Source organism: Etheostoma spectabile, chromosome 18 (genome assembly GCF_008692095.1).
Source record: "Etheostoma spectabile isolate EspeVRDwgs_2016 chromosome 18, UIUC_Espe_1.0, whole genome shotgun sequence".
In the NCBI taxonomy this organism is placed as follows: domain Eukaryota; kingdom Metazoa; phylum Chordata; class Actinopteri; order Perciformes; family Percidae; genus Etheostoma; species Etheostoma spectabile.
Window position 1 is genome coordinate 27082302 of NC_045750.1, and position 18038 is coordinate 27100339.

Here is an 18038-nt window from a genome sequence, read left to right on the forward strand (position 1 = left end):
GCTCTGTTCAAGGGAAAGTTGTCTATTAACTAACAAAGTTCCTAATCAAACTTCTTGGGAAGACGTGTGTGTTCAGCGGCAAAATTACCAGTATTATTCATATCTTATCAAAAGAAACATTAACCTTGGCAATATTGTATATTAGTACCTGTGTATCTATTTGGTGATAATAGTGTTGAATGAATTATTGGATATTAAACAATCCTGCATTTCATTCTAGACAACTTTGCATGTAAAGTGTCTTCACTTCAGACTCTATACAACAGAAACTTCACTTTGTCTTATTCCCATCATGCTTATCATGCTGAAAAATCAGGGCCCATATTTATCAAAACTGCTAAAGGGGACGTTTTGGACTTATAGAAGTGGAAGGAGAACTCAGATCTTGAGTTAAGTAACGTAGCAATAGCACATTGTACAATATTTACAAGGTTCTTAAAGAGACCTCAGGAGGGGTCAAGTTGGTTAAAAGAAGAGAACAGTTCTCAATATATTTGAAAGACACATATACACACACAAACACACAAACACACTTCTGCTTGGAAACATGTATTATTCTAGCTACTGTATGGTGTCATAGTGCAGGGTATTTCCATAACCGTGAGACACACGCTTCATGATGACGGCAATGAGTTGTTACCGGTTTCATCCAGAGCGGAAAAATGCAACTGTATTTTACAGAGGACAGATGTAGGTTGCTAGTGACAAAATATTAGCTTTCAATGCTTACATTGTCTTATTTCATTGTCAGAATTCATGTCAATTATTTAAACATTTCATAGGGCATTGAACCACTTTTTATTTTGTTGAGATTATCAACAGCACCTCTGTTTTCTATAAAAAGGCAGCTTACTTGTGGAAGTGTGATTTCTTGTGCTTTTTATGATTCTCATTTTTTACAATGTATTGTTTTATTCGGCCTTTGAAGCCCTTTGTGATACGTGCTGTATAAATAAACTTTAATTACTTACTTAAGCGCTCAATGCTTAGTGCGTGTGTGTGTGTGTGTGCGTGCGTGTGTGTGTGTGTACGTGCATGCGTGGGAGAAAATACAGTGTATTCTGTGGAATATGACTCCTCACAGATAACGATTGCACAATAAGCCAGAGCATCTCTCTATATAAAGACAGCTGACTTGTGGTGAGTACAACAGAACTCAGCAGACCAGTTGACTTCTTCCTGCCGAACCTTCCCCGTCAGCAGACACGTAAGTCTTCAAGAACTTATCATTTTCTTTTTACCATGCATTTTTCTATTTCAGATCTCCATCAATTATATTCAGTGTACCTAGTGTCAATGAGTGCCGCAGTATAATTTTGGATGTCAATATAATTATTCATATTCGACAACTGACATATATAATTTGTTTCAGGATCATATTGGAGCTCATCTGAATAAGCACAGTCTTGCTGCTATTCTGTTAACTTATGATTTGTGTTTCTTGTATGCAGTTACCCACAATGGCCACCAGCTACATCTCACTCCTTGATGTGTCCATTAATGAAGATGATGAGAAACGGCTCCCTTCACAAGGCTTCAAGAAAATTGATGTTGATCTGAACAAAGGAGCAGGAGGAAAATACATCTATCTTTGGTACAAGAATGGGTCAGAACAAATCACCAGGGTTCAGTTTTCATTCAACCAAGCCATGGCTGAAGGATTGTCCATTGCAGGGTTCACAAAGATAGAGAAAAATCTCAATGCTGGAAGTGGAGGTGATTACATCTACCTTTGGTTCTCCAGAAAGTCTGGGGATTACCACACTCCCATAGTGGAGATTGATGTCACTGATAATCCAGACGGTGAAGCCTTTAAGTTCACCAACGGCTGGGAGAAATCAGCCTGTGATCTGAACCGCAAAGTTGGAGGGAGGTATATCTACGTCTGGGTGAAGAGAAACCAACAAACCTACATAAGTGATGTTACTGCTTACAGATCAGGCGGCTACTATAATGAAGAATACATCCGTATGGATGAAGACGTCAACAGAGATACAGGAGCAGCCCCTATCTTCATCTGGTACCGTCAGACCACCGACCCCCAGCTTGCACTCACTGATCTGAATATCTCCACCACCAAAGATGAGTATGACTCCCTTCAGAAGCAAGGTTACACCAAAGTGAGTGTTGACCTCAACGAGGGGACCGGAGGTAACCAGGTGTACCTGTGGTACAAGAAACAGGGAAGCAACAAACCCATTCAGGCCATGTCCCTGCTTCTTAACCTGGATGCTGTACCAGTGTATGAGAATGCTGGTATCCCTGTTATCAAAAAAAGTCTCAACACAGGCAATAATGGCCGCACTGAGTACCTGTGTTTCTATCGGCCAAACGCTTAGAAAGCCTTCTTCATCAGAGCAGAGCTAAGAATTCTTTAATTATTTTGGTGATTGCCTCTGGCGTATTGTGCAATCATTACCTGTGATGAGTCATATTCCATGGAATAAACTGTATTTTCTCCTACTCCCACACGCATGCACACACGCTCGGAGGCACAGAGTTCTGTGGAAATCACAATTCAGTAACACACACACACACACACACACACACACACACACAGCATTGACCTCTTAAGGGCACAGGTCAGAGTCGAACCCGTAGCTGCTGCGTGGAGGAGTAAACCTCTGGATATGGGCGCGCTCTGTACCAGGTGAGCTACCCAGGCGCCCAACCTTTTATCCTCAATTATCGAATATAAAAAGCTACTTTTAACACAAATAAAAAATATTACTGAATGTTACTGATGAGCCAGTGGTAAACATGTACACGTCTACTGTATCCTAAAGACAGATCATTCACAACTCAAATATGGATCTGCACATAAGACACTGAATGTGACATTCTCTCTGCCTACTGTATGTTCTATATTAGAAATAATTTTACCCTCAACCATAACATCTGGCGTAGATGCTTTTACAGTCACAGCTATAGTCTTTAGCCCATTAGTTCTCTATGGAGGAGCTCCAGAGCTTCTCTCTACAGTGGGGTTCGAAGGTTTGGGCACCCCAGGTACAAATTTGTATTAATGTGCATAAAGAAGCCAAGAAAAGATGGAAAAATCTCTGATAGGCATCAAATGACAGATTAGATATTCATGTCATATACATAGTCTTTAGCCCATTAGTTCTCTATGGAGGAGCTCCAGAGTTTACATCTGGACTCTAGGAGAGACATGTCCTACACCCACTAATATCACTTTGTCCTGACACTTTCTCAAACAACAGTTCCACAGTGGATTCACAGAAAATCCTGATTTCAACGGGACTCGACTTGACACCTGAGAAATGACACCACTTCACTAGTCAGCACAACTGGGATGAAAATCTAAAGCGTACATTCGTATAATATGTCACAAAACGTTAGATTTTATTTCCATTATTTACACTTTCAAAATAACAGAAAAAACTTAACAGAACTTTAACTCAGGTAACATAATCAAACAGACCTCCATACTGAGACATGAGGGAAACATATATAGTGGCTGATAAGGCCATTCTGACACAAAGGGGGGGGAATAGACTAACACCATAAATAATCAAATCACAATAACTACAACTTATCTTAACCCAATACTACCTATTATAAACAAAGGATAAATTGACCAAATAATCATAACCAAATATAAATATAACTAACAAAGAAAAGAACAACTCAAAAATAAAATCATCTGCCACTCCCATGATATGGGGAAACATGGTGCAATCCAATTATCCTTTTCCCCCATTTAAACAGCTTCCAAGCAGTTGGAGGTGTTTTGTCTTTCAGCCAACGACTCCTAGCGTCAACTTCCCTGGAACTGGCAACTCAAAGGAAAAAAGGTATTATTTCAAAAAATGTAACTTAAAGATAATGAACCCAACATTAGCTAAATTGACAAAGTAAACTAAATGTGTGCACCTGAATAAAAACTAAGTCAAATAACTAATGAACAGTTTGTAAAACTAAATGTGTGTCCAGTTATTTATTTTGTATAATGTGCTCAAAACAAAAGAGTTACCACCATGAGTCGTTGCCATGTGTGGCTGCTAGTGCGGCCATCCCACCAACATTTTCATTCTTCAAGCATACATTAAAGGTACATAACAAACATGGAGGAAATCGGTGCTATGCAAACAAATTGAAGTCGGTGCTAACTGGAAGACTGCAGGTAAGTCAAGGTAGCAGTAGGAGCGCTTTAACCTCTTGTTTTTTTTAACCTGGACTCTTGAAGAGCTAAGAGTTATAGAAAGGAGCCAAGGTTTACTCCACCTAAACATGTCAAGCCTTGATTGTAATTGGTAGGATTTTATGGACTTTGTACAATATAGAGGGACTCTATAAATGCCTGTATCTAGGTGCAGAGTCCTTTGTGAGTTAATCTAGATTTGTCAATTCCCTCTGGAGGTGTGTATGTAAAGTGCTAGCCTGTAGCTGCAGCAAAAGCTGTTAATGGTGGATAAGTTACTGCAGTCAGCCATAAAGTGTCTAGAGGACGCTTAAGGTGCAGCGTTATAGCTTTAAACAGTAAATAGACAGAGGATCTGGATACATGGAAACAAAGTCCATGTTGATGCAATATTACGACAGCGTCACTCCAGATTTGGCCCAGTTTATCGTAAGATAGTTACCGGCTATCTGCCTAGGGCAAGGTAAGGTTTCCTCAAAATACCATATGTTATATACCATCAAATGTTTTTGTCAGATTGTCCAGCTCTAATATTTTACTTTATTGAGCTAGAAAGTAGCCATTGACATGGTATACACAAGCCAGCAGTAAGCTTTGATGACTTTTGTGTGTGTATACATGTATATAGTACATGTAGCAAACATAAGTAAATATGTATACATTGTAAATGTTTCATAGCTACTTCATGCACTAGATGGTGGCAAAATCTTAGTTTAGTGTTAGAACATGGTCACAGTGAATCAATGGTAATAAAAACATTAGTGCTGTCAAACGATTACAATATTTAACCGTGATTAATCGCATTAATGTCACAGTAAACTCTCAATTAAAATTAATAAAATTATTTAAATCAAAGGTAAACAGAAGAGGAGCCGTGCATGAAAACCTCATAACAATTAAAACCACAAGTGCAATAGTGCAAAAGAATAGGAGAATTAAATGTGGACTCTTAAACATCAGATCTCTCTTCTAAAGGGGTACTAGTAAATGAATTAATATCAGATTGTAATATTGATTTATTTTGTCTTACTGAAACCTGGCTGGGTGATGGAGAATATGTTAGTCTAAATGAATCCACCCCCCCCAGTCATATTAATACTCACATTCCTCGAGGCACAGGCCGAGGAGGTGGAGTTGCAGCTATCTTAGATTCTAGTCTACTAATCAGCTCTAAACCTAAACTAAATTATAACTTATTTGAAAGTCTTGTTCTTAGTCTTTCACACCCAAGTTGGAAATCAATGCAACCAGTTCTATTTGTTATAGTGTACCGAGCACCTGGTCCATACTCTGAATTCTTATCCGAATTTGCAGAGTTTTTGTCAAATTTAGTGCTAAAAACGGACAAAGTTATTATTGTAGGGGATTTTAATATTCATGTGGACGATGAGAATGATAGCCTTAGCACTGCGTTTATCTCTCTATTAGATTCCATTGGCTTCTCACAAAGTGTTCATAAACCGACTCACCGTTTTAACCACACCCTCGATCTTGTTCTGGTATATGGTGTTGAAATTGAACATTTAATAGTGCTCCCACAGAATCCCTTCCTATCTGACCACTGTTTGATAACTTTTGAGTTTATACTGCTGAACTACACGCCATTAGGCAAAACATCCTATACAAGATGTCTATCTGATAGTGCTGTAGCTAAATTTAAGGATGCGATTCCGTTAGCATTTAATTCATTACCAAGTCACAAAGTAACGGAGGACTCCTATGCTATTAATCCCTCCCAAATCGATAATTTTGTCGATACGGCAGCAGGCTTGCTGCGAATGACACTCAACTCTGTTGCTCCTCTAAAAAAGAAGATAATAAAACAAAGACGGTTAGCTCCATGGTATAACACTGAAACTCGCAAATTAAAGCAAATATCGCGGAAACTTGAGAAGATTTGGCGTTCTACCAAATTGGAAAATTCTCGTTTAATCTGGCAAGATAGTCTTAAGGCGTATAGGAAGGCCCTCCGTAATGTCAGAGCAGCGTACTACTCGTCATTGATAGAGGAAAATAGGAACAACCCCAGGTTTCTTTTCAGCACTGTAGCCAGGCTAACGGAAGGTCACAGCTCTACTGAGCCAAGTATTCCCATAGCTCTTAGTAGTAACGACTTCATGAGGTTCTTCAATGATAAAATTATAACTATTAGAAGCAAAATTCACCAAGACCTGCCTTTAACTGGCACTGACTTATCTCTAAACTCAGGAACCTTAGAAACAGCTGTAAAACCAGATATGAGTTTAGACTGCTTTGCTTCACTTGATCTTTATCAATTTAATTCAATTGTTTCTTTATCTAAACCATCAACCTGCCTCTTAGACCCTATCCCGACTAGGCTACTTAAAGAAGTTTTACCCTTAGTCAATACTTCTTTACTAGATATAACCAATCTATCTTTATTAACAGGCTATGTACCACAGCACTTTAAGGTAGCTGTAATTAAACCTCTTCTGAAAAAGCCCAACCTTGATCCAGATGTTTTAGCCAACTATAGACCTATATCCAACCTTCCATTTCTCTCTAAGATTCTTGAGAAAGCAGTCGCCAAACAGCTGTGACTTTCTGCATAGCAACAGCTTATTTGAGGATTTTTTTAGTCAGGATTTAGAGTTAATCATAGTACAGAGACAGCACTTGTGAAAATTACTAATGACCTCCTAATTGCATCAGACGAAGGACTCATCTCTGTACTTGTGTTATTAGATCTTAGTGGTGCATTTGATACCATTGACCATCATATCCTATTACAGAGATTGGAACATTTAATTGGCATTAAAGGGACTGCTCTAAGCTGGTTTAAGTCTTATTTATCAGATCGATCTCAGTTTGTTAATGTTAACGATGAATCCTCTGTGCACGCCAAAGTTAGTCATGGAGTCCCACAAGGATCTGTGCTCGGTCCAATCCTGTTTACTTTATATATGCTTCCTTTAGGCAGTATTATTAGGAAACACTCCATAAACTTTCATTGTTATGCAGATGATACTCAGTTATATCTGTCGATCAAGCCGGATGAAACTAATCAGTTAGCTAAACTTCAAATGTGCCTTCAGGATATTAAAACCTGGATGACCTGTAATTTTCTAATGTTAAACTCAGATAAAACAGAAGTCATTGCTCTGGGACCCAAGCACCTCCGTGACGCATTATCCAAAGAGATAGTTACTCTGGATGGCATTACCCTGGCCTCCAGCACCACCCTGGCCTCCAGCACCACTGTGAGGAATCTTGGAGTTATCTTTGATCAGGACATGTCCTTTAACTCCCACATAAAGCAAATTTCAAGGATTGCCTTTTTTCACTTACGTAATATTGCAAAAATCAGGAATATCCTGTCTAAAAATGATGCAGAAAAACTAGTCCATGCATTTGTTACTTCTAGGCTGGATTACTGCAATTCTTTGTTATCAGGCTGCTCGAAAAAATCCATAAAGACTCTACAGCTTATCCAGAATGCTGCAGCACGTGTTCTGACAGGAACCAGGAAAAGAGACCACATCTCTCCTGTTTTAGCTTCTCTGCATTGGCTTCCTGTAAAATCTAGAATAGAATTTAAAATCCTTCTTCTCACCTACAAAGCTCTTCATGGTCAGGCACCATCTTATCTTAAAGAGCTCATAGTACCTTACAACCCTACAAGAGCACTACGCTCCCAGAATGCAGGGTTACTTGTGGTTCCTCGAGTCTCTAAAAGTAGAACGGGAGCCAGAGCGTTCAGCTATCAGGCTCCTCTCCTGTGGAACCAGGTTCCAGTTGGGGTTTGGGAGGCAGACACCGTCTCCATATTTAAGAGTAGGCTTAAGACTTTCCTCTTTGATAAAGCTTATAGTTAGGGCATAGAATTGAATATTGTTAGGGAGTGAGGAGTCGCAGCGTCCGCCTAACCCGGCCCACCTGCTTCTCGTCATAGTTGTCAGATTTATCTATCATATAATCAAGCATATAATAAACTAAAGGGAGACTTGGCATACAGCCCGATCCGGTTGGGGAGAGTTCTAGCCTGACCAGGCCCCTCTCTTTACCCTGTCTCTCTTGGTTATGCTTTGATAAAGCTTATAGTTAGGGCATAGAATTGAATATTGTTAGGGAGTGAGGAGTCGCAGCGTCCGCCTAACCCGGCCCACCTGCTTCTCGTCATAGTTGTCAGATTTATCTATCATGTAATCAAGCATATAATAAACTAAAGGGAGACTTGGCATACAGCCCGATCCGGTTGGGGAGAGTTCTAGCCCGACCAGGCTCCTCTCTTTACCCTGTCTCTCTTGGTTTTGCTGTAATTGTTTTAGACAGCTGGGGACTTCCTTTGACACACTGAGCTCCTCTCTCCTCTATCTTCCTATCTTTTCATTTATGTGCATCCATGTCCCAGAAATGCGTGTTACTAACCTAGCTCTGGGGAGTCATTCCCCGGAGTCCTTATGTTCTTTTCTCCCCAGCATGTTCCCTTGGATCACGGATGCTCCAAAATGGTCGCGCTACACGTTCTGCGGTGCCATGTTCGTCTGCTGCGCTCTGCGGTGCCCAGCTGCGTCCTGCTGTGCATTGTAATGCCGCACAGTGCCCTGCTATGCCATGAACTACTACAAAGAACTGCTACAAACTATTTTTTTTTCTATTTTTGTTATTTCCACTAACCCCAACCGGCCCGTCAGACGCCGCCTACCAAGAGCCTGGGTCTGTCCGAGGTTTCTGCCTAAAAGGAAGTTTTTCCTCACCACTGTGGCACTGTTGCTTGCTCTGGAGGAAACTACTAGAACTGTTAGGTCCTTGTAAATTTTGGAGTGTGGTCTAGACCTGGTCTATCTGTAAAGTGTCTTGAGATAACTCTTGTTATGAATTGATACTATAAATAAAATTGAATTGAATTAATCACACATTTTTATCTATTCTAAATGTCCCTTGATTTCTTTTTGTCCCATTATTTTTGTTCTTGTGTAGGGCCGTCCCAACTCTCTAAAGTTCCTGTCTTCCTGTATGTGTATGTATGTAAAGTATGCAAAGTGTGTGTTTTTTTTTTTTATTGAAAACAACATTGGCATATAGCCTACTGTAGTTTTTCTAATGTAACTAGTTATTGCAACAGCATGTGAAAAAACTACAAAGGTTGCTAGGCCAAAAAGAACGTTGATCTCTAATAACACATTTAACTAACAGCACTAAAAAAATCCATTTGGAAACGCTCACCTTAGAAGCAGTGAGTGCACAATGAGCCTTTGATGTTGATGATTATGTTGCTAACTTGTCATATTCTGTTTACTCGTGATTTGTTTTTCTACTGCAGTTCCCCACAATGACCACCTACATCACACAACTTGATGTGTCCCTCGATGAAGCTGAGGAGAAAAATCTTCAATCACAAGGCTTCAAGAAAATCGATGTTGATCTGAACAAAGGAGCAGGCGGAAAGTTCATCTATATTTGGTACAAAAAAGAATCCCGCTCAGCACCAATCACCAGACTTCAAGTTACATTCAACGATGACATGGGTGTTGGATTGATCAATGCAGGGTACACAAAGATCGACAAAGACCTCAATGCTGGAGCACGTGGGTTTTACCTTTACCTTTGGTACTTCAGAGGGTCCGGAGAGTACCATACTCCCATAGCAGAGATTGATGTAACTACAGATGCAAAAAGTGAAGCTCTGGCGTATTGTGCAATCATTACATGTGATGAGTCATATTCCATAGAATACACCGATTATCTCCCACACTTATGCATGCACGCTCGGAGGCACAGAGTTCTGGAGGAATTACTCTCATTATTGAGTTCTGTTGACTGTAGTGTAAGTGCAGTTTAAATATCAATCAAATGTTATGAATAGCATATTAATGAGTCCTACAACGTCAGAAAAACAGACAGCATCACATTGATCTGTCTACATATTGAGCTTGTTAAATCATGATTTCCAACTGGAACACATTGTTTGGGCATGTTGTGTCTCTCCAGCATGTGAGTAAGATAAGTTGTGCTTCTGCAGCTCTATGTTACAACAAATATGTTTATTATCATACAAATTCTGATTCCAAATAGAGATGAGCATTTATGATCTTTTTAATGAAATGGGTCATTTTGTGACTGCGTTTTTTTCATTCAATAGGTCCCTCTTAACATTCCTCTTATCATCTTAACCATTTCAAAGAGAGATGTTGTGCTGTATGTGGTGCTGGTAAATGTTCAAAGTGCCCTATCATTAAACAGTCTGCACCAACGATGCTGCATGTGTAGATCCATTAAGAGTGTGGCTCTTGCTATGGAAATGTCAAGTTTGACATTTTATCAAAAAGCAGACCAACAACTGTGTTTCCTGTAACACAACGTTAATGCAAGGGACCAAAGGAAATTTGACCAGCATGTTCCTTTTTTCCTTGAAAGAGTCATCTTCATCTCTAGATGAGTACAGTGGGGTTGGAAAGTTTGGGCACCCCAGGTACAAATATATATTAATGTGCATTAAAAAAAACAAGAAAAGATCTAAAAATCTCCAAAAGGCATCAAATGAAAGATTAGACATTAGTATAATATGTCACAACAAGTTAGATTTAATTTCCATCATTTACACTTTCAAAATAACCAAAAACAAAAAAATGGCGTCTGCAAAGGTTTGGGCACCCTGCAGAGTTTCTAGCATGTACCCCCCCTCTCTTTGGGAAAATGAGACCTGACTGTGATATAGGCATCTCCATGAAATATGAAGTTTGCATTCATGCGCATTATAACTTACTACAGCATATTAACAAGCGTAAGAAAAGTAACAACTAAACCAACCTGTTAGTTTTTGTTTTATATTCTTTTTTGTCTCTTCTTTCTAAGTAATGTCTTGTCATTTTATTTTTAATTGTATGTGTATACATCTTTGTATATGCGCATACATGTAAGTCTACACGTCTGTGTATGGATGTATTTGTATGTATGAAATAAAAAGTAAATAAAAACACGTACCCAAGCTAGCGAGCTAGTGTTAACTGGAAATCTAAGAATTAACATGGTTATTCCAAGCATTTAAATGTGTGTAAATGTGACAGTTGGGTGTTGGTAGTAGTACTCAGTGCTACTCATGTTAAATGCAGCAGCAGACGTGGTAACAACTGGGATATTACTTGATGCGTGTGAGTGTAGCAATGTTTCAACTCAACATGGATTATACAGTTTTCATTAGTCAGAGAAGTCATGGAGACTAAATGGAGTGAGTATGAGAAATGTGATTTTATAGTCACACTTCTTTACAAATGTAGCTTATAATTCAGCTGTCAGCACAGGTTGGTGGCTTTTGTACTTTTACTTCAGTAACATATTAACTTATTTTACTTAATTTAAAGATTGAGTACTTTTCTCCCCCCTCCTGTAGTCCAAATTTTAGTTTTTAGTAGTTTGATAAATATGGACCCTGATTGGTCAGCATGATAGCAGTGATGGGAATAAGATAATGAAAATGAAAACAGTTTATACTGTTAAGAATCAGAAGTGAACACACCTTACATGCAGAGTTGTCTTTATTGAAAAGCAGGACATGTCCAGATTAAAGTGATACAGAGCTTTAATATCCAAGCCTTAACATTGGTTAAAACAGCCATTTTGAAATAATTTGATTGATTTGATTGACATCAAGTGTATCAGTAGAACACACATTGTTACTTTCTGATATTACCAGAATACAATTAATCACATGGTTTTCTATATTGATGAAAAAGAAAATTAAAGAGGCAATCACCAAAATAATTAAAGAATTCTTAGCTCTGCTCTGATGAAGAAGGCTTTCTAAGCGTTTGGCCGATAGAAACACAGGTACTCAGTGCGGCCATTATTGCCTGTGTTGAGACTTTTTTTGATAACAGGGATACCAGCATTCTCATACACTGGTACAGCATCCAGGTTAAGAAGCAGGGACATGGCCTGAATGGGATTGTTGCTTCCCTGTTTCTTGTACCACAGGTACACCTGGTTACCTCCGGTCCCCTCGTTGAGGTCAACACTCACGATGCTGTAAGCTTGCTTCTGAAGGGAGTCATACTCATCGTTATTGGTGGAAATCTTCAGATCAGTGAGTGCAAGCTGGGGGTCGGTGGTCTGACGGTACCAGATGAAGATAGGGGCTGCTCCTGTATCTCTGTTGACGTCTTCATCCATACGGATGTATTCTTCATTATAGTAGCCGCCTGAGTTGTAAGCAGTAACATCACAGATGTAGGTTTGTTGGTTTCTCTTCACCCAGACGTAGATATACCTCCCTCCAACTTTGCGGTTCAGATCACAGGCTGATTTCTCCCAGCCGTTGGTGAACTTAAAGGCTTCACCGTCTGGATTATCAGTGACATCAATCTCCACTATGGGAGTGTGGTAATCCCCAGACTTTCTGGAGAACCAAAGGTAGATGTAATCACCTCCTGCTCCAGCATTGAGATCTTTATCTATCTTTGTGAACCCTGCAATGGACAATCCTTCAGCCATGGCTTGGTTGAATGAAAACTGAACCCTGGTGATTTGTTCTGACCCATTCTTGTACCAAAGATAGATGTAATTTCCTCCTGCTCCTTTGTTCAGATCAACGTTAATTTTCTTGAAGCCTTGTGAAATGAGCTGATTCTCATCAGCTTCATCAATGGACACAGCAAGGTCTGAGATGTAGCTGGTGGCCATTGTGGGCAACTGCATACAAGAAACACAAATCAGGAGTTAATGAATATGACAAGTTAGCAGCAAGACTGCTTATTCAGATGAGCTCCAATATGATCCTGAAACAAATTACAGATGTCGGTTGTTGAATATATATAATTATAATGGCATCTAAAATTATACTGCGATCTGAAATAGAACAATGTATGGTAAAAAGAAAACAAGTTCTTGAAGACTTACGTGTCTGCTGACGGGGAAGGTTCGGCAGGAAGAAGTCAACTGGTCTGCTGAGTTCTGTTGTACTCACCACAAGTCAGTTGTCTTTATATAGAGACATGCTCTGGTGTATCTGCATTATCTCCCACTCCCACATGCATGCACGTACGCTCGGAGGTAGAGAGTTCTGTGGAAGTCACAGTTCAGTAAAACACACACACACACACACACACACACACACACACACACACACACACACACACACTCTTGAGGGCACAGGTCGGAGTCGAACCCGCAGCTGCTGCATCGTACAAGGTATTAATTCTGCAGGGTGCCCAAACTTTTGCAGATATATGCATATCAGAGATTTTTCCATCTTTTCTTGGCTTCTTAATGCACATTAATACAAATTTGTACCTGGGGTGCCCAAACTTTCGAACCCCACTGTAGAGAGAAGCTCTGGCGTGTTGTGCAATCATTACCTGTGATGAGTCATATTCCATAGAATACACTGTATTATCTCCCACACTTATGCATGCACGCTCGGAGGCACAGAGTTCTGTGGAAGTCAAAGTTCTGTAACACACACACACACACACACACACACACACACACACACACACACACACACACACACACACACACACACACACACACACACACACACACACACACACACACACACACACACACACAAAGCATTGACCTCTTAAGGGCACAGGTCAGAGTCGAACCCGTAGCTGCTGCGTGGAGGAGTAAACCTCTGGATATGGGCGCGCTCTGTACCAGGTGAGCTACCCAGACGCCCAACCTTTTATCCTCAATTATCGAATATAAAAAGCTACTTTTAACACAAATAAAAAATATTACTGAATGTTACTGATGAGCCAGTGGTAAACATGGACACGTCTACTGTATCCTAAAGCCAGATCATTCACAACTCAAATATGGATCTGCACATACAGTAAGACATTGAATGAGACATTCTGTCTGCCCGCTGTATGTTCTATTTTATTATTAATAATTAGAGTTAAATTCACAAAATAATAAAACTGATATGAATACACACACTTGTGGTACGTTCTCTTATTCTTACTAAGTCTATGAACCTTTTTTCCAAGAGAGATCATTTATGATGCTTGAGAAAGTATTTAAAAGGCTATGACTGTTTTCTACAGGGATAAGACTCACTGAATATTGATTATCCATAGTTTTGCATCCTCAGACTAATGTAACCATACAGTACAACACATATATTAAACATACTGTGGATGACAACTTGTGTGCACATACCAATGAGGCTGCAGTTTTCCTCCCACTTGAACCAAACCCTTTTCTGCCGCCAGGTGTCAGTGTTTCCTCTGCTCCTCACCCCCGAACAATATCTACAGGACATGACAGTAGAGGTCATTTGGTGCCTTTGAGGATGCAGAGAGAGCAAGACAGTGCATGGCCTTCATTAAAAGACTGTGGCTGCACCAGGAGAATGTGTAGAAACGGGGACAGGAACCAGAAGGTAATTATTGTGAGGTAGCAGACATCTCAGATCTGTGACTAGGATGTCAAGTTTAAAAAGAGCTGGCAGCTACTCTCTCTGTTCTTACTCTTTCCCCTACTTGAGTCTTTGTCTCATCTGATTCCCTTTACCCAGCTGTCACCATCACTCCAAAAAAATAAAAAACATAAATATACCGACAGAAAGCTGGTCTGTGAGAGTCTGCCGATAGAAAATATGAGTGGGGTAGTTTTGTTAAATGGCTCTTCAGTACAGTGTGATGGAGGCTGTTGGAGCGATGGGTGTTCCTACGCTGGGTTATGTACAAGAATGAGGGGTGGGGTGTGTGTGGGGGGGGAGAGAGAGAGATTGCAGTGGTTTCCCTTTGCAGAGAGCAGCCCCACCCCTCTCCCCTGGCCCTGCTTGCCTCCTGGCTGCCATAGTGGCTGGGCAGACAGTCATGCTCATCCATTCATTCTGCCCTGGCATGGAACTAGTTAAAGGACAGGATTACCAAAGCATGTTTACTGAATGTTTGATTGGTTTTACACCATACTATCAAACAGGCCACACACCTTCACCCTTACATACATGTATAGGTTAGATAAGACATGATTTCAAAAAAGCTTCTGACTTCATTTGGGAGAAATGGGCTGTTCCTAAAATTGTTTTGAAATAGTTGCGTTTGGCCATCCATCCCATTCTTGTGAATGTGATACCACAGATACTGATTTGACTTTCTTTATATATTTTTCTTTTCTTATTTATCTCGAACAATCAACAGTGTTGCGAAAGAAAAAGTAAATTAAAACAAAAAAATTATTTAAAAAAAGGATAAATTTAAGAAGGAGCAGGCAGAAGCATACAGCTAATCAAAGGTTACTGTAACTTTATAAAGTACATTTTTGGTCAAAAGTCAAGAATTTAATTATTAATTATAAGAGATCTTATAAGAGTGTTGTATCAATTATTGTTGCTAGGCTAACTACAGCATGGTTGTGCATACGCTAGAACGATGTCTAGGATAATTATCCTTGTGTCATTGATGAAAAAGCATTTACTACCTTGTAACTTAAACATAATCATAAGTGTACGCTGGGAGTTGGTGGTCTGGCGGTACCAGATGAAGACATAGGCTCCATTTGCACCTCTGTTAGTATCCTCATCCACACGGATGTAACCTTCCAGAAAGTAATCTGTGTCGGATCCGTAAGAATCGGTGGCACTGACATCACAGATGTAGGTTTGTTTCTCTCTCTTCACCCAGGCGTAGATCAAGTTCCCCCCAGTCCCGCGGTTCAGATCACAGGCCAGTCTCTCCCAGTCTTGGAGAAACTTGTTGGTTTCTCTTCACCCAGACGTAGATATACCTCCCTCCAACTTTGCGGTTCAGATCACAGGCTGATTTCTCCCAGCTGTTGGTGAACTTAAAGGCTTCACCGTCTGGATTATCAGTGACATCAATCTCCACTATGGGAGTGTGGTAATCCCCAGACTTTCTGGAGAACCAAAGGTAGATGTAATCACCTCCACTTCCAGCATTGAGATTTTTCTCTATCTTTGTGAACCCTGCAATGGACAATCCTTCAGCCATGGCTTGGTTGAATGAAAACTGAACCCTGGTGATTTGTTCTGACCCATTCTTGTACCAAAGATAGATCTTATTTCCTCCTGCTCCTTGGTTCAGATTAACATTAATTTTCTTGAAGCCTTGTGAAATGAGCTGATTCTCATCAGCTTCATCAATGGACACAGCAAGGTCTGAGATGTAGCTGGTGGCCATTGTGGGCAACTGCATACAAGAAACACAAATCAGGAGTTAATGAATATGACAAGTTAGCAGCAAGACTGCTTATTCAGATGAGCTCCAATATGATCATCTGTCATCAAGTCATCTGGTCTGCTGAGTTCTGTTGTACTCACCACAAGTCAGCTGTCTTTATATAGAGAGATGCTCTGGTGTATCTGCATTATCTCCCACTCCCACATGCATGCACGTACGCTCGGAGGTAGAGAGTTCTGTGGAAGTCACAGTTCAGTAAAACACACACACACACACACACACACACACACACACCACACACACAGCATTGACCTCTTAAGGGCACGGGTCAGAGTCAAACCCGCAGCTGCTGCATCGTACAAGGTATTAATTCTGCAGAGTGCCCAAACTTTTGCAGACGCCATTTTTTAGTTTTCTATTTTGAAAGTATAAATAATGGAAATAAAACTAACTTTTTGTGAAATGTTACATGAATATCTAATCTGTCATTTGATGCCTATCAGAGATTTTTCCATCTTTTCTTGGCTTCTTTATGCACATTAATACAAATTTGTACCTGGGGTGCCCAAACTTTCGAACCCCACTGTAGAGAGAAGCTCACAAACCTACATCTGTGATGTTACTGCTTACAACTCAGGCGGATACTATAATGAAGAATACATCCGTATGGATGAAGACGTCAACAGAGATACAGGAGCAGCCCCTATCTTCATCTGGTACCGTCAGACCACCGACCCCCAGCTTGCACTCACTGATCTGAATATCTCCACCACCAAAGATGAGTATGACTCCCTTCAGAAGCAAGGTTACACCAAAGTGAGTGTTAACCTCAACGAGGGGACCGGGGGTAACCAGGTGTACCTGTGGTACAAGAAACAGGGAAGCAACAATCCCATTCAGGCCATGTCCCTGCTTCTTAACCTGGATGCTGTACCAGTGTATGAGAAGCTGGTATCCCTGTTAATCAAAAAAGTCTCAACACAGGCAAAAAGGCCTCACTGAGTACCTGTGTTTCTATCGGCCAAACGCTTAGAAAGCCTTCTTCATCAGAGAAGCTAGAATTCTTTAATTATTTTGGTGATAGCCTCTGGCGTATTGTGCAATCATACCTGTGATGAGTCATATCCATGGATAAACTGTATTTTCTCCTACTCCACACGCATGCACACACGCTCGGAGGCACAGAGTTCTGTGGAAATCACAATTCAGTAAAAAACACACAAACACACACACACACACACCCACACACACACACACACACCCACACACCACACACACACCACACACACACACCACACACACACACACACACACACACACACACACACACACACACCCACACACACACACACACACCACATTGACCTCTTAGGGCACAGGTCGGAGTCGAACCCGTAGCTGCTGCGTGGAGGAGTAAACCTCTGGATATGGGCGCGCTCTGTACCAGGTGAGCTACCCAGGCGCCCACCTTTTATCCTCATTTATCGAATATAAAAAGCTACTTTTAACACAAATAAAAAATATACTGAATGTTACTGATGAGCCAGTGGTAAACATGTACCCCTACTGTATCCTAAAGACAGATCATTCACAACTCAAATATGGATCTGCACATAAGACACTGAATGTGACATTCTCTCTGCCTACGGTATGTTCTATATATAGAAATATTTACCCTCAACCATAACATCTGGTAGATGCTTTTACAGTCACAGCTATAGTCTTTAGCCCATAGTTCTCTATGGAGGAGCTCCAGAGCTTCT

At 40.4% G+C, this 18038-nt stretch overlaps 2 protein-coding genes across 3 annotated transcripts in view; one reads left to right on the forward strand and one right to left on the reverse strand.

Annotated features, from left to right (window-relative positions):
• LOC116705992 (uncharacterized) overlaps nucleotides 1-2392 on the forward strand; it is a 10644-nt gene extending 8252 nt beyond the window's left edge. Inside the window, exon 3 of the mRNA XM_032542485.1 lies at nucleotides 1714-2392. Coding sequence (XP_032398376.1) covers nucleotides 1714-2339 — 626 coding nt within the window. The 3' untranslated portion in view covers nucleotides 2340-2392. The remainder of the gene's footprint in view (nucleotides 1-1713) is intronic.
• A 9251-nt stretch (nucleotides 2393-11643) lies between these two features.
• si:dkey-30j10.5 (uncharacterized) lies at nucleotides 11644-16315 on the reverse strand. Of its 2 annotated transcripts, XM_032542483.1 has the most exons (3): nucleotides 15875-16315; nucleotides 15613-15783; nucleotides 11644-12245 (listed from the first exon to the last, which is right to left on the reverse strand). In XM_032542483.1, the coding sequence occupies exons 1-3, from the start codon at nucleotides 16288-16290 to the stop codon at nucleotides 11927-11929; spliced, it is 906 nt and encodes a 301-aa protein (XP_032398374.1). In that variant the 5' UTR covers nucleotides 16291-16315; the 3' UTR covers nucleotides 11644-11926. The 2 variants fall into 2 exon arrangements, with proteins under 2 accessions (XP_032398374.1, XP_032398375.1); XM_032542484.1 differs by lacking the exons at nucleotides 15613-15783; nucleotides 15875-16315 and adding an exon at nucleotides 13022-13184 and having other exon boundaries at nucleotides 11644-12814.
• Between the last annotated feature and the right edge of the window lie 1723 nt (nucleotides 16316-18038).

Coding starts and splice junctions, on each gene's coding strand:
- si:dkey-30j10.5 (XM_032542483.1), bottom strand. CDS start 16,290: ATGCAGTTGCCCACAATGGCCACCAGCTACATCTCAGACCTTGCTGTG. Junction 15,784..15,874: donor GCCTGTGATCTGAACCGCAA/AGTTGGAGGGAG, acceptor TCTGAACCGCGG/GACTGGGGGGAACTTGATCT. Junction 12,246..15,612: donor GGAGCCTATGTCTTCATCTG/GTACCGCCAGAC, acceptor TATCTTCATCTG/GTACCGTCAGACCACCGACC.